The sequence below is a fragment of the Fusarium venenatum genome (assembly GCF_020744135.1).
Source record: "Fusarium venenatum strain MPI-CAGE-CH-0201 chromosome Unknown EDB82scaffold_2, whole genome shotgun sequence".
Taxonomy (NCBI): Eukaryota; Fungi; Ascomycota; class Sordariomycetes; order Hypocreales; family Nectriaceae; genus Fusarium; species Fusarium venenatum.
This window is the reverse complement of record NW_027072130.1, coordinates 1,720,352-1,736,174: the sequence shown is the minus strand read 5'-3', so window position 1 is coordinate 1,736,174 and position 15,823 is coordinate 1,720,352. Positions and strand designations below refer to the sequence as shown.

Sequence of the window (15,823 nt, the reverse complement as noted above, 5' to 3'; positions counted from 1 at the left end):
TCTATCACGCAAGAAAAGAGGTGTGTAGATGTTAGGGAGAAACGACGTTTCTCAGCACGCCGGCAATCGTCACGAAAGTGGTTACTACCTGCGCGGCAACACTAATGTAAGCTGCAAGAAATGCCAGGTGGTATTGTACAAGGGCCCCGGCAGACATCAAACCTACTATGGATTGGCCATTGCCGACACATGATATCTTAGCATGGGTCAATGCAGCTCATGTCCTGCGTTGTCCATGCAGAATGGGAACTTGTAGGACGCGTTGGAAGCGATGGAAGCGATGTCAATTGCGTCAGGCCTCAAACCTTGAGGTACAGCTCTCAGAAACGCATTGCAAGCGAACAATTACTGCATGCAATGCAGTAAGAGCCGCTTTTTGCCACATCAACTGGCATATGCAGGGCTTGAGAGAACAAAAGAGAAAACACGACGTTGAGGCGTCGACCACTGCCATCACAAAAAGCCATCTTCAACCATACACTTTGGGTAGGAATTATGCAGGAAAAAGGCCCTGTCACGGGCCAGGGGTCATTCAACACCCTTCAGTTCTTGAGTCGTGGTACGGTGACGTTGCAGTGTCCTTTCTTATCCTATCAGAGGGTACTGATGGACAGCAAGCAGAGCTGCTTTGCATCTCAATCGCTGACAGCATTTCAGACCAATTGAGTTTCTCATACACCCAATGACGTTTGTACCCGTTCTACTTACGCAGCAATCGGTAAATATGATGGTTGCAGAGTGATATACGATGATTGTTTCGCCGCTTCGCAGTAACGCCTCCTTCACTAACACCAGATGTCTATATAGCACTTTCTTGGCCTTCAAGTTTCCACCTCTTTTGTTGGATTTCTTACTCTTCCCAGAAGCCTGGGAAAAGGTACTCAACCTTCTTCATGGCCTCGGGGTTACGGCCCGCAGGCTTGGTCATGAACTTAACGGCTCCTTGAGAAGAGCCAGCCAAATGCTTGGCCAGAACCAAATCGCTGTTCTCAAGCTCGGCGAGGCGATCCAGAACGCCGGCGACCAAGCGCTTGGCATTCTCGTTGTTGGCCTTCATGTACTTCAGGACCAACTCGACGTTGACATCCTCAAACGAGTGCCAGCAGTCGTAGTCAGTCGCCATTGCAATTACCTGGTAAGCCAGCTCGGCCTCGCGGGCAAGCTTAGCTTCGGGGAGTGTCGACATGTTGATGACCGAACCGCCCCACGATCGGTACATGTGCGACTCAGCACGAGTCGAAAACTGTGGTCCCTCTAGAGTGTGTGTCAGATCATATTCAGATCAAGATTTTTCAGAGTAGGTTCTTACCCATAACAACGACAGTGCCCTTATCGTGCAAGACGACACCATCGCCCTCCATGTGAGCTGCGCAAGCCTTGACAACGTTGGCAAGGCCTGCATCGAAAGGATCAGCGAACCCAACGTGTCCGACTACACCACCCTCGAAAAAGGTGAAAGGTCGGACGCCCTTTGTGCGATCGATGGCCTGGTCAGGGAGCACAAAGTCCATAGGCTTAATCTCCTCCTGCAACGAACCGACAGCGGAGAAAGCAATAATGGATCGAACTCCGATGTGTCGTAGAGCAGCAATGTTGGCACGGTTGGGAACCTCGTGAGGAGCAAATTGATGGTGAACGCCGTGTCGAGCAAGGAAAGCGACGTAACCGCCCTTGTGAGAGAGGATCTGGATGGGCGACGCGGGAGCACCCCAGGGTGTAATGGGGTTCAGAGAAGCGACAGGCTCGAAGCCCTCGAGTTGGCCGAGACCAGTACCGCCAATGACGGCGATATGGACAGGCTCTATAAGAGTAAAGAATCAGCATTGCGCCTGTGATGATTCGGCAGGGTCGGGATCGTCGTTTGGGTCTACATACTATCAAAGATAGTTGGGAGGTCAGCCATTCTGAACAATTGGAGCAACGATAGATTTCGCAGGGATTGAAGCTTGAAACGGTGATGATGGCAAGGTGGAAGTTGTCGTCGTCGCCCAAAAATATTTGTCGCGATAAGAACCTGAGAGTAATCACCTACTAACCCAACTACCCCGCCATACCATGGCCAAGATTACGTGCTTGGGCTATTTGATGGAGGGGTCGTGGACCCTTGGGAGCTATATTATTGGTTGAGCCATTTGAAGATTATTAGGTCTTTGGGGTTTTGGTGATGATGGCAAGAGTTTGCTGTCGATATTAGAGTAACTAGTTACCTAGAGGATTAGTTAGATCTTGTTTGAGCACAAGGCATCAGTGAATGGGATCAATAGAAAGGATGTATTGCTGGTGTCCGAAGGATTGATGTTCGCAGCGTGAGGTCTGGAATCTCGCCTTCTGGCCTTATTTTCATGGCTCTGTTAGCCGAATAAATGTTCAAATCTATCTTTGGAGTTGAATCTTAGCACCCTTGGCTATGAATGTTTTCAATATTCGACATGTTTTGTACTGAATAGTTTTGCTGGTTGTTTGAACACTGTTTAATTGCTATCTAGAATGGCGGGGTTGATTTTGAATTATGTCACCTGCAATATTTTTAATGTTTTTGACACTTGCACTAAATAGCAAATGGCGTTTATGAACGATCATTTCCAAATAAACTACTAAGGCATATGAATCATTTATCTTTGAAAAGACAGTCTCGTCATTCTTCTTTTTCCTATTTCTTTGCCTCTAGCTCTAAGCCTCAACCTAATTCTTTCCTTCCTCCTCATGCTGACCAAGCTGCGGGCGGCCAAAATTTTCCCGAGCTCCGCCAAAATTCAACCCACCACAACCTCAGCAGCCTAATAATTCATCACGATACATATCATATTCGCCGGGCGCTGCAGTTGTGACTCGGGTGGGAAAATGACGCGACTATCAGATAATGAAACTCTATTGATTGAGCCGCAAGAAGACGGTCAACACGATGAAACAATCGAGGAACGATGCTTCTCTGCGGCGCTCATCTGCCTTGAAGGGCACTTTACCCAGTCCCCTCCCATGGGACCGCACACAGCAGCCAAAGTGAGCTCTATGATCAACAAAACACTAGAAAAAACACATACATTCCGCAAGACTCGGTAGGCTGGTTTCTCATTCTTTCGTCGGGTCTCTTTACTGATGAGCATACAGCGAAGCCGTCTCAAGAAATGTGGCGATCTGGATCTGGCTCACAAGGATTTTTGCGGCTGCTATACCCAGTCTCACCACAAGATCCGTGGGACCCTTGTCAAGCCTCAACGATCCAGAGAAAGGCGTCACTCCACAAGAGAGCACAGCCTTAATCGTTATGAACCATGTGTCGATAAGGGAAGACCTCGAAACTCTCATCAAGCTGATGCACATCGCGCGCAACTTGCTTGTCAATGCGGAGCCTGAAGTGCCCCAAGATATCTGTGCTGCGGTTCACTTTGATCAAATGGTCTACCAAACAATCATCCTATGTGTCAATGTTACTAGCAAAGGCTATGACGGAGAGATTCTTGACGAGGCCCAGAGAATAAAATTGGGTGGCGTTACTGAACTATGTAAGTGTCCGACAAATATCAACGTCTGCAATACACCCTCACTAACATTTACTAGACAAAAAGCTACTTGTGACTTCGTTGCAACAGGCGCATAACTGGACAGCCAAACATGACAGGAACAAAATGTCGTTCTGGTTCGACGTTTTGTTTGACGACGATGGCGCGCTTTCATGTCGCGATGAGAATCCTGGCGATAATTTAGGTTTCCAACCAGAAGAGGCCAAAAGACAAGTCCAACACTGGTTGGATAGAAATTCCAAGCTTTGCGACACTGCCAGGAAACTTCTCAAGGATCATGCTCAGAACCACGCCGATAAACCACCCGGAAACCTTGCTCCCATCCGCCCATTGGCCTGGAACTGGCTCCCGGATGGCTCCGTCGACGTTCCTGGAGACGTGACCAATACTGACGAGAAGATCAACCCGGTGTGGAGGCCAGATGAGACGGATAAATTCGAGCAAGATCGTGCTTACGGTCGCGTCTCTAGAGAGATCGATACCTGGTGGCTGAATGCCCGCGACCCCAATTACGATGAATGGAATGTTCCCATGCCTTCCGTGGAGTTCGCGCAGACTCGTCTTGAGCATTGTCGTAACAACCTCATCCATCAATACGCTCACTCTTGCGGGACGGACCATTCACCACCTTCGGGCGTCGTTGAGGAAGAACAGCTATCAGACCACGAACATTGCCATCACTGCGAGCACGATGACCACGACCATGAGCATGAGCACACTCACGAATGCACTCATGACCACGAGCACGAGCACGAATGTACCCATGATCACGAACACGAGCACGAGCTCATTGGCCGTCACCATCACCACGAAGACGGCCTTGAATGCCAGTGCACATGTGATCACGTCCATGACCATGAACACGAACACGAACACGATCATCATCATCACCACCATCACCATCATGATCATGAGTATGGTCATGACTATGTGGAAGATATAATGGACGATGAAGACGTTGACGATGATGAATCTTACGGGGAAGGACCGTTGACAGGGCTACTTACTGAGGTGCCGAACATCCTAGACCCGAAGCAGATCGAGGCTTTGCACATGATCGTGAAGTCATGCATACTGGACAATGCTGGCTCCGGCTTGACTCGCGCGGGCGAGAACCTTCAAAAGACGCGCTGTCGTATGTTCCTAGCGCTCGACTGTGGAAAGAGTCTGCTACGAGAGATGCTGGTGTTCATTGCCGTCTGGGAAAAGGATGAGCAGTCACTGATATTCCAGGTGACAACCCAGATCGTGGAGGCTCTTCATCACAGCGCTTTGATTCCGTATGCATGGAACTCATTGCGTATAGCAAAGGACATCATTTCGCCAGCACAGACAGTTCTCCTGCGACTTGTTAACCACATGTTCAGAGCTCGAGTCAACAATTCATCTTCCCAGGAAAACAAGGATAACGCTCGCGATATCAAGCTTGTGCACTTCTTCTTGAGCTTCTTCCGAACCCGCATCGTCCCAGAGTGCGCTGCTTTGATGCACCTCCAAGCTCAGATCCGCGAAGAGAACTTTGACCCATCTGAGTTCCCTGTGGACAGCTGGGATATGGAACGTGCTAAAGACGGATTGGCCCAATACCTTGACTTCCTCACAACGGTTGCCGAGATGATGGACACTCGGGCGAAGCTTATCGAATGGGAGGCTGTCTACGACCTCATCACCATTCTGAGTGGATTGGAGGCTGGTGTGCCTAAGAAACCTCTAATTGAACTCCCGAAGCGATCGCCAAGAAGTGAAACCAACGGCAACCCTATGGTCGAGCGGCCCTATTCATCTGCTGACGATGGCCTTCCACCTTCGCCGCCACCTCCTCCTCTGCAAGAGCCAGCTCACAAGTTCCCCTGGTCCGGAATTAAGGGACAAATATTTACCATTATCGCTACTCTCCTACAGCCACCCCCTGGTCAGAGTAGCCCAGGTAACCCTGATGTCCAGATGCAGATGGTCAAGTACAACGGAATCGTGCCTCTCCTCAACTGCTGCGCTTACGATGATCACAACCCTTTTGCCAAGGAACGAGTGACAATCTGCCTCAAATGGTTGTTGGATGGATGTGAGGCTGCCAACACCTTCTTCCGGGAGCTTGTCAATCTTTCACCTCCACCCAACCTGCGCCCCCCACCCGGTGGTACGACTGTGTCAACCATCAGAGTCGATGGTATTCAAGGAGATGTCAAAGTGCAAGTCCGCTCAAGTACGGCAGGCCCAAGAGAGCAGGAAACCAGCGATATCGTGGATGGGGCAGGGAAAATCGATCTGAACCAACCAAGTGGACGAGGCAGCATCGAGGATGATTTTATGGCATAAAAGGCTGGGTGATGACTCAGGCGGTATCAAGACGGACATATTAAACATGAGGATTGGCATAGGAACATAAGGCGTCTTACGGACAAAAGGGAAAGGGCCTTGGTGGTCCTAAGCTTGTTTAATTTTTGAGAAGTTCTTCACAAAGGTGGAGAAAGGAGCCTGTGCTGGTGCTGACTTCTTGAAGGTTGCATTATCATGGAGTTTATTCGTTTGTGTTATATACACGGGTACGTAGACTTTGGTTTACCAATTCTTTTGCTTAAATTGTCGTTTATGTGACTAGGTGCCTATTTAAGATGCCGCCATTGATATTGGACATGTTATTCAGGAAGGGGGTGGTTGTGTTTATGCACAATATTGCCTTACCCTCTAATCAGCCCCCACGGTCATCTCGTTATGATTCGACCACCCTTTGATGCATTTCTCTCTAGTCTCATCACTATTGGTAGACTGTTTTCTTGCTGACCTCCCCAAGTGGCTCTTGAATAGTTCTTGGAGACCCGCATCGGCGGTTGTTAGCTGGCTGACTGTCTCCTTGTTGCTGTGGTCGCTGATACCTCTTCGGTAGACCCGACCTATATTCGCGGAGCCCCACGAGTTATTAGTGGAAACTTCGATCCCTTGGCAAAACGAGTCAGTCATGGCCAATGCTCGATACTCATGCCATAGGCTTTCCATGGTCATCGCTCCCATTCAATATCAGCACCGTAGCACAATATCAAGTGATACAAGCCTCTGTCCAACAGTAGCTTCAGCCTTCATTGCGTGGCAGAGTCTATTGTTAGATATGAGGCGATGATTTGGTTGTTGCTGCGGTAGCAGCAGAGTTTGTTGAACCGACGGGAAACGCATACTTCCAATCATTAAGACGAATAAATAAGCCACCCAGTCCCCCCCCCCTTTCTGACCTTCAAGGCCTCCTTTTCTTGTCGGTGTTACCCATCTTCGCTGTCGGAGCAACAATGCATGCTCATGTTTCGAGTATATTCCAACAGTTCTGAATCGAATCCTGGCTGGTTGATCGATAACTCAGAACATGATCGATCAGCGAAGAAAGGTGCAACTGCCGAAGAGGGAGCTCATGCCTGCGATCTGTGTATATTCGAGGATATTCTTGCTATGATATGAGAGGCCTTTATCATGTGGTTCCAAGCAGGCCTCCCTGTTGATCGGCTCGCAACTCGCCTATGAAACAACCAATGGATTCTTGCATGAAACTTGATCTGCGCCTTTGCCATATTAGGCGGTGACAGCTAACGGGCTGAGACCCATTTGGCTTGGCTATGCTTACTTTGTCTTGGTTGGTCCCTTGTCTCGATCGCGTAGGAAGACAGGGAGGTGTAAAGATCGAGACTTGTCAGCAAGGGTTGTTATTCGGAAACGCCGGTCAGTCACAAGATAAAATGCCAATTATAACAAAAACTTGTTGGAACAATTATATTTGTATATGATCTGATTCGGTTATCCACTTAATAACTGGATATTCGGCAGTTAATGTTTCACTGACGATCTCATGCCACGTTGATCTGCTACTTGATGCCCAACTGAGTCCTGCCAACTCCTTGTTCCTTGATGAGGATCAGATAATAAGAAATAAACAAAGTGTACCCCTAAAGCGCCTAACAAGATATGCCTGTGCCTGAAAGCAGAGTCTATAATGAAAAAACAAGATCTTTTCCGCGAACCATGCTACTGTAACATCCAAGCCCGAGCTTGAGTTTCAGCAAATAATCTAAAAATTCAAAACCTTCATGGCGCGTAAATCATCAAAATATGATAGTGAAGACCAAAATCGTAAACTAAACAACAACGCTAAACCATATGTTTTCATAAATGTGACCTTAACACCTCGAAGTGCTTCCAATGTGATGAGCTGTAACCGTTTTGAAGAAAGAAAATATGTCGATGTAGAGGGTATCGTAAAAAAGTCGTGAATGCCTTGAAGCAGTGATACCGGAATGAAATGAAGAAACCAAAGCCCGATGTCGAAACACGAAAGATGAGTAAAGATGAAGTTTGTGCATCGGTACTGTCAAATTTGAAAATGATGTTGTTTGGCGAGGGGCACCCTTGCAGCATCGTCGTAGAGACCAAAAAACGTGAGGCGTAGACTTCAAGTCGTCATATTGTTGTCATTATCGTCGTTGTCGTCGAATATCGCAGCTATTATGAATAGCTGTTATTTAATCCATCTCGCATAGAAAGCCAATGCAGTGACAGGTGCCACTGTTGTCGTCAGGGACTGGAATGATGGTCAGGAGATTGTTGAATGGCTGTCCGTATTTTTTGTAGTTGGTGACAGAAGTCTGAATCTCCATTCCAGCCATGAGGGCCTGACGCATGCGATGCGAGGCGACCTTGTCTGCGCCCTTCCTATCGGAGCGACGCTCTTGTCCAGGTGGTGCTTGTAGGAAGCGGCAGTTTCGGCCTACAGCTTCACGAGAAGAGTATCCGGTAAGATCAGTGAAAGAGTCCGAGACATAGATGACGGGAGCATCAGCTCTGGCCATATCGCAAACAACAAGGGCGACAGAGCAGTCAACAGGGCCCAGAACAACTTGGGGGTTTGGTCGTCCCATTATTCGGAACTGTTGATGGTTAATATTTGGCGGATAGGGTGAAAGAGGCAAGCCTACCAAGATGGACATGATGTCAATACCACTGGGAGCATAGAGGCCTGGGTAGATGACAGGGTCTTGAACTCGACGCCAAGTGCCCGCAGAGTTCATTGTGCCATCGACGTTTAAGGAGCCTTCTTGAGGAAACTCATACTACCCAAGTCAATAAATGTTTATTAAAAAAAAGGTGATATCTGACCAAAACTCACGTTAAGAGCATTGACCTCCCAAGGATTCATGGCGGGAATTGTCTTGGATGTCATGGTTGAACAATGAGGAGAGGGTGAGCGTGAGGATGAAAAGCTCAGGTGTAGTGGTGAATTATTAATGGTTCGCATTGAAGCTGTCATTTAAAGGTTGAGGGAAGAGACAAGTATGCAGATATATAGAGCTGGTTCCGTATGGCCTCGATGCGATAGGGCCAGGTAAACCAAAACGAGATCCAGTATGACGGAGTAAGCGGTTGGTAAGGTGTCAGTGGAAGCGGATAAGTTGGAGGATGTGACTCGGTATCGGATGGCAGGTTGATTGAGAGAGTATGTATTGGATGAGATGGGTATGCTGCATGTATGAACTGGCAGGTAAGCGAGGAAGAACTCGTGGAGACTCTTTTAGGCTGCGGCTGGTTGGATAGTTATCCCAGGTCAGATTTGCAGGCAGCCAGGATAGAGTTGTGAGGGTGGACGCTATGAAGACTTTCGAATGCAAATCGTGATGGACCCTGAAAAGCGAAGAACAAAGACAGGCGATGTTTGGGGGCGTGACAGAGAATTAAATGGTGTGAGTGTAGTATTCAGATGTTAGTGTTGGTTGTCATGATGCTGATGATGATGTCTGTCATTGGGGTTTTCAAGAGGCGCAGTTTCATTTTTATATGGTTTTAGGACAGGGACAAAATTGAGGCTTTGCTTAATGTTTCGCTTGGATGAACTGTGATTCATCCATTTGTTTGCTGGTGTCCCAAAGCCTGTGCTACAGCCTCATGTCTTTCTACTCTACTAACAGAGAATCGGTAGTGGTTGAACAGCCGCTCAAAAAGAGAGGGAAGGGGTTTGAATCATGAGACATGAGGCGTATCTGCAGTACAGACATCGATGTGGGTAGGGGGTCAGACATCAACGATTGGTCGAGGGTGCTCGATTCTCATGATCCCCGAAGAGTTGGAGAGATCGCTGGTGACCGGCTCCATACACGCGATCGGTACCCATCGGTGTGCTTCTCCACTTTAGACTTGGAATCGACTTGTTAGATTGGTGAAACAAGAAAGGTACGTCCTCTTATGATCGCCGGGTACTTTGGTCCGCCGCTCTAGATCGGTGCAATCAATGTGTATCTTTTGATCTTCTGAATCGGCTGTTCTTGTCGTTGTAAATCGGGGTTTTTTTTGCTTGCTTCCAGATGAATATCAATCGTATTTGTGTTTTCCTGAGCTTTTAGATAAAATTGAATTTGTAGTTCGTTCTTGGCGTTCAGATTCCATCAAATGGCTGATAATAGCTTTCGATCGATGTTATTGTTGCTGATGCGACGGTGAACCCCATCATGATCATATTCCATCGCGCGTCATTGATTCGGCGGCCTGCCACGCTCACAGATACAAGGTAATATCTAGACATATTCTAGGCCCTCTCGCTAAGAAATGAAAACGCATCACATAGTTGTCAAGTCTGAGTAGCGTGCGTACGGAACTTCGCTTTGCTTGATCGATACTATCGCCGATGCGCCATAGTAGGGACGAGAGAATTTGTTGGTGTTGAGGCGTGATAGCTGGCTAAGGCTTCGATGGGCGGAACCAAGTCTTGTTCACCTCGATCATGATGTATCGGGATTTGGGGAAATGGGGCTGACCGTTCCCGACAGTCCATTTGTCGTTGGTTAAAGGCACACAACGTCTAAGACAAGGATCTGGGTTCTGTTAGTCGGCATGTTCCTAGAGCAGATTTATCGGGAAGCGCATCGAGATATTGGATAGGTCATAACAGCGTTCCTGAGGGTCTAGACCCAGCATCGTCACTAGTGAAGTTTGTGGGCTATGAGCTGAGCTTAGCTGCCCTGCGTGATGATGCTTGCACACTTTTGCTGGTATTATGATTGATGGATTGAATCGAATTGATCTCGATACACCTGCGATGATCGTCAGTATTCTGTCAATTCAGATCCATTTGATGCAGCCCGGTATTTAGGGTATGTTTTTGACCATCTTGTAACTGGATCAGAACTCATCATGTAAGATCAAATATCAATGACGGCGTCGCTGCCAGGTTTCTGATATTAACAAGGGAGGGACCCTGATTATCATCGATTCTCAAGGACCGTCGAGATCGTCGGTTTTCAGTCTTGGACCCTGTTGCTGTTTTTAGGTCCTTCTTGGGAACTATCATCGAGATGGTTGTCAGCTTGATGTCTGTGACTGGTCCGCGATACGGTCATGGCTACTGTCTGCCAATAAGAATTGTCAACATTCAATTATAGACTCGGATATTGTTTCCCTGAGCGTGCAGGAAGTATTTCGAGAATATGAAGTCTCCATGAACCGATCCGCAATTTTGATTAGATACAAGCGAGTAGATTGATACGATGGGAATGTATCGTAGAGTTGTGAAGCACCTGCCTTAGTACTCAACCTGCCTAACATGGAAGCAGGAACTCGCTCGTGGACTTTGACGGCTGCTACAGGGTAAGTCAACCACAAAGAGACCCACTTCAGCGCGTCTATTTTCAATTTACGCGTCGCACCCAAATTGAATATCACGTCTGGCTTCAATATCGTGTCTACATAATTATCCAGTCTTCCTGGAGCCCATCATGTCGCGGAGACTACTAAACCGCCCAGGCGGCTCATTAGATCCATCGTCATCATCATTTACAGTCGTACTGCCAGATTACGAGCCACCAGTATGCCCTCTCACAGATAACGCCCGTCGCAATCTTAACGACCTATCCAACACACGCGTAAGCGCCGTATACCAACAGCAAGTCAGCGAATCTATTCGACTACTCGGATTCAGCGTTAGTGACATACATGAACGTTTGCGCACACAGCGCGAGAACCTCGAAAACCAGAAAGCCAAGAGAGAAGAAAGAGGCACGGATAAAACCGAAGACGAGCAACGCCTCGAAGCTCATCTCGCCAAATTCGAGGATCGTGTCAATGAATTAACCGAATCGTCTGAGAAGGCTGTTCGCGAACTTATAGACCGCAGAGCTGAACTCGAAGATGAAGCTGGTATTCTCAGCGAATTATACGACATTACCAGTGCTGAAGCGCACCAACAAAGACAACTCCAGGAAGAACAAGACGAAGGCGATGAACAGAAGGCATCTAGCGTCATTGAAACTTTCAAAGACCTGCGTGGCAAGAAGGAGGCAGAATACAAAAATATGTCTGCCCACCAGCGGTATGCACTCAACAACGACTACGCTGGTTTCAAGAAGCTCTGGCACGATGCCGCAGCCGGAGAAGAAGGACCACCTCTGCCAGACGCCTCACGCTGGTTCACCCAAGACGGCGAACCCGTAATGGACGCTGCTGCGGGTGCCGCGGACGACGACGATGATGATATTGCCGTTGCGCGCGAGATCATCAGCATCAACTGTCCTTTGACACTACAGCCCATGAAAGATCCATACACCAACCGAAATTGCAAGCACACATTTGAAAAGTCAGCCCTGCTTGAATATCTGCCCATGCGAGGAGAATCACAGTGTCCACAAGCAGGCTGCTCACAGGTCCGTGCGAACATTTCTTGCCATAAAATATTTGCTAACCTAAGATGCAGAGTTTCTCACGTGCGCGATTCGACCAAGACTTCTTCCATGATCAAGCCATGGAGCGTCGTATCAAGCGCGCCCGCCAGACACAGGCAGAACAAGAGATGGAGATGGATGATGAGGACGAGGACGCTGATGGTGATGACGACGAAGTTAGGATTAGTGGCCAGCAAGTCGCTCCCGGAAGAGCACTCAAGAGGGAACAATGATTGCTGTGTTGTCTGGAGTCAATGGATGAAAGCATCAAAGGATATATTCTCGTGGGATAGAGAGGCTGTACACTACGAAGAAATGATAGAATGATACCCCACCACAGCTGCTCCCGACACCTGGTGCGCTGATGGATATTGCAACAGGAAAGTACTTTGCGTCAGGTGTGATAAGAAAGGCGCGTCGCATGAAGGCCACTCGCCCAGAATACTAAGTGGAAGGGAGTTGTGTAAAATGATATAATCCGTTCTATGTAAATATATACGACATCGTAGGGTATCTAACGCAGTTCATTACATCCACCTCTGAGCTGATGAAACAGCTGATCTAATTCAAACAACAAATACACCATGTGATGCTTTTTCAAAAGAATCCAAACCTATATCCGAAACCATAGAGCATAACGCCTCAACTGTTTGTGACGGCCGCGTACTTTTTGTACCAAAAGGGTGTAGAATGAGTTGACATGTTTAAACAATATGAAGGACCATAATGCAGACTATGGCGACAACCAGGCCCGAGTTGGGTGAGTTCCATGCTGCAGCGGCATCAGGCGTTTCGGTTGCGGTATAGATGCCAGTCATATCTGATGTGGCGCTGGCACTCGTCGTAGATGTTGTTGGTTCCTCGGTGGTCTCTGCTTGTAGCGGCCAGTCATCTGTAGAGGCATACAATATGCCATTGATGACGACACCCTTGTCTTCTGCGGCCAGTTCTGCAGCACGATCGTCGCAAGTGGCCCGGAGATTGCGTATATAGCAAGTAGGATTTGGTTGACCAGGCAACTTGTCTGTATGCGTAGCGTTGGCATCGCCTGTGGTGTTATATGTGGCGGGGTCAATATCCTTGCCGGTAGAGATAGAAGTACCCAAGATGATGCGGGCAAAGACCTGAAAGGCTGTTTCAGGCTGGTAGGCGGCCACGGCGTGACCTGCTTGATAGATCCGGCTAAAGGAAAGGTTACCAAACTGACGCACAACACCACCAATATAGGACTCGTTGACAATAATAGGAGCATATCCTGCCTCAGGGAATCGAATGCTGTATTCACTGCCTGCTTCTTGAGCAAGGCTTTGAGAAACAGCCTCTCCTCCCATCCAATTACATATGTAGTCTCGATCACCGTAGATGAGAGCGATACGAACTCCCTGATTGAGAAGAGCAGCCAGGCGCTGTATGTTGCCGCCGCGGGCTTGATCGCCCGTATCTTGGAACTCGCGACCAACTTCGTAATTGCTGAGAGTATAGTTGATAGGGGCACCAATAGCTTGCTGCACACTTTCTTGGTTGAGGTATTCCAAAAAGGTCATTGGTGGGAAAGGGTCGGTTGAGGCTGCTGCAAGGTCATACACGCCGCGACCTGAACCTGTGTAGGCATCTTGAATGTCGTAACAGTTATTCAAAGCATCAGAACACGCTTCATTGATAGATTCTTCAGTTCCTTCTCCTTCGGGATCACCCACAGACGCATCAATCGCACATTTCTGGAGCAGGTCTCGGCAGCCACCCTCGGCAGTAAACTTGTCCTGGTAGAATTTTGCATCGCCAGCAGACAAAGCTTCATAACCATATGTGTTGTCGACAGCAAAGGTTGGATAGTAAGGTACTTGTGTCTCCATATCGACACACCCGTTAACGATACCCAAGGAGCTCAGGTGGACATCAATAGTTGAATTTTGTGGTAGCTCACCACTTTGGCGACGGGCGTTTTGCTTGACGAATGTTTCCGCAAATACAGGGCCATAGCGGCCACCATAACTTTCGGCAAAGAGACTGATTCCTAGTGAACTGTTATGGGAAAAGGTGGATGGCTGATATTGAGGAAAGGTGGTCAAGAAGCCCTGAACCATGTGCCAAACGGCCATGGCAGCAGTCTCGGTAGTATTGGCAGTGAAATTCCCATTGTTGGAGCTGAATGTACCATTACGAAGTACCCAATCAGGATAGTCGGCATTGACTTCAGGAGGCACTTCGACCTTGTTACTGGCAAAGTTGATTGTGCCATTACTGGGTGTGTCATATGAAAAGCCGACTTGGTTGGGCTAAAAAGGTACACGTGAGTTTGTAAACTTGTGATACTTGCCGAAGGAAACATACCTGATCAATGAACAGCATGTTAGAAGCTCGGTCCCAACCCCATTCGCGTACAAGCGTCTCGTATTCATTCAAACCCTTTTCGACAATCTCACAAGGGCCATTGCCTGTGAAGAAACCATATAGTGAACTGGATCCTGGCCCTCCATTGAGCCAGATGGTCAGGCTGTCAGTAGGCTCACGAGCCTCGACAAACCAAAAGAATAAATTGGTTGGATAGTCGCCAGGAACTGATACCCAGCCTGTGTACTGCTTCTGGGAATCAAATGCTGTTAAACACACGTCCTCGGGAGTTTTATAAGAGACAGTGACGTCCCGATTTGCAGGTGAGTGGACGACTGTTAAATTACGCGCCTTAGCATCGGAGCCAGGGAGAAACTGTGAGGAAGATGAAGAAATCAAGGTGAAAAGGAGAAGAAATCGTATATATATAAGTGAAAGGAGGTGAGGAGCCGCCATGTTGGCGGGCGATTCGAGGTGAGGTTGCCAACGATGCAACGAGTCTCTCAAGAGTGGTGAGAGGGTATCGGAATAGTAGTCGTCGTCATCCAGCAAATAAGCAAATTCATCGCAAGACAACAACGAGCTACAGACAAGGAATTCCTGAGACGAGACAAATACAGTTGCTACCGAGACGAAAACAATTGAACGACTACGATATAAGCGATTGTATACCAAGAAAAAGAAAAGAAAGAAAGAAAAGAACCTTGTATGCAGTTTCAACGAACGACGACACGCATCATGAGATGGTACCTGTAAATTATGTAGCTAGAAGAAAGAGGAAATGTCCGATCAAGCCCAGAAGAGTGAAGTTTCGGGTCCAAGTGGGCCAAGCGAACCGTTACAGTCACCGGCCCCTCCTGGTTCCTGCCCCAGGGCTGATCCTTAGAGTGTTTTGGCCTGTCAGAGCCCTGGCAGTTGGCGGAGTCTGCACTAAAAAGCATTCAGCCCCAGGTAGGCGTTCATGTGCTAGATTTTAGATGTCACTTATAATTTGGATTTGATATTGACGAGATGAAGTGAATGTAATGGCTACTGGTTCATTAAAACACAGCCATTGTTATATGAAAACACACGGCCGGTTTTTCTTTCTTTCCTTGTAGTACTATTTCTCTTTGTGATTGTGTGAAACATGAATCTCAATGATCAGTCGCAGGACCAACACCCATGCCGGTAAGCAGAAGCTAAATCCTCAGCTTGCATAGCCACGGCAACGTTAGATCCCATGACTGGCTGATCTCTATACTGTCAGAATTAGTTACTGAAAATTAGCAGATTAAAATGATGATTCCG

At 47.9% G+C, this 15,823-nt stretch overlaps 5 protein-coding genes across 5 annotated transcripts; 2 read left to right on the top strand and 3 right to left on the bottom strand.

Annotated features, from left to right (window-relative positions):
* Positions 1-850: 850 nt before the first annotated feature.
* On the bottom strand, positions 851-1,903 carry EDB82DRAFT_473996 (nucleoside phosphorylase domain-containing protein; the record flags this gene model as incomplete). Its single annotated transcript, XM_025733437.1, has 3 exons — positions 851-1,254; positions 1,310-1,801; positions 1,876-1,903. The coding sequence occupies 3 exons, from the start codon at positions 1,901-1,903 to the stop codon at positions 851-853; spliced, it is 924 nt and encodes a 307-aa protein (XP_025584343.1).
* A 938-nt stretch (positions 1,904-2,841) lies between these two features.
* EDB82DRAFT_428485 (uncharacterized protein) lies at positions 2,842-5,837 on the top strand (the record flags this gene model as incomplete). The annotated part of the gene is made up of 4 exons (XM_065607673.1): positions 2,842-3,056; positions 3,109-3,503; positions 3,559-4,157; positions 4,353-5,837. 4 exons carry the CDS (start codon positions 2,842-2,844, stop codon positions 5,835-5,837), a joined length of 2,694 nt encoding a protein of 897 aa, XP_065464553.1.
* Positions 5,838-8,020: 2,183 nt separating this feature from the next.
* EDB82DRAFT_523287 (uncharacterized protein) lies at positions 8,021-8,718 on the bottom strand (the record flags this gene model as incomplete). The annotated part of the gene is made up of 3 exons (XM_025733435.1): positions 8,021-8,425; positions 8,474-8,608; positions 8,665-8,718. The coding sequence occupies 3 exons, from the start codon at positions 8,716-8,718 to the stop codon at positions 8,021-8,023; spliced, it is 594 nt and encodes a 197-aa protein (XP_025584341.1).
* A 2,368-nt stretch (positions 8,719-11,086) lies between these two features.
* EDB82DRAFT_495504 (zinc-finger of the MIZ type in Nse subunit-domain-containing protein) lies at positions 11,087-12,649 on the top strand. Its single transcript, XM_025733434.2, has 2 exons — positions 11,087-12,184; positions 12,235-12,649. The coding sequence occupies exons 1-2, from the start codon at positions 11,261-11,263 to the stop codon at positions 12,433-12,435; spliced, it is 1,125 nt and encodes a 374-aa protein (XP_025584340.1). The 5' UTR covers positions 11,087-11,260; the 3' UTR covers positions 12,436-12,649.
* EDB82DRAFT_495502 (Alpha/Beta hydrolase protein) lies at positions 12,650-15,391 on the bottom strand. The gene is made up of 2 exons (XM_025733433.2): positions 14,534-15,391; positions 12,650-14,478 (listed from the first exon to the last, which is right to left on the bottom strand). The coding sequence occupies exons 1-2, from the start codon at positions 14,987-14,989 to the stop codon at positions 12,907-12,909; spliced, it is 2,028 nt and encodes a 675-aa protein (XP_025584339.1). The 5' UTR covers positions 14,990-15,391; the 3' UTR covers positions 12,650-12,906.
* Positions 15,392-15,823: the final 432 nt, after the last annotated feature.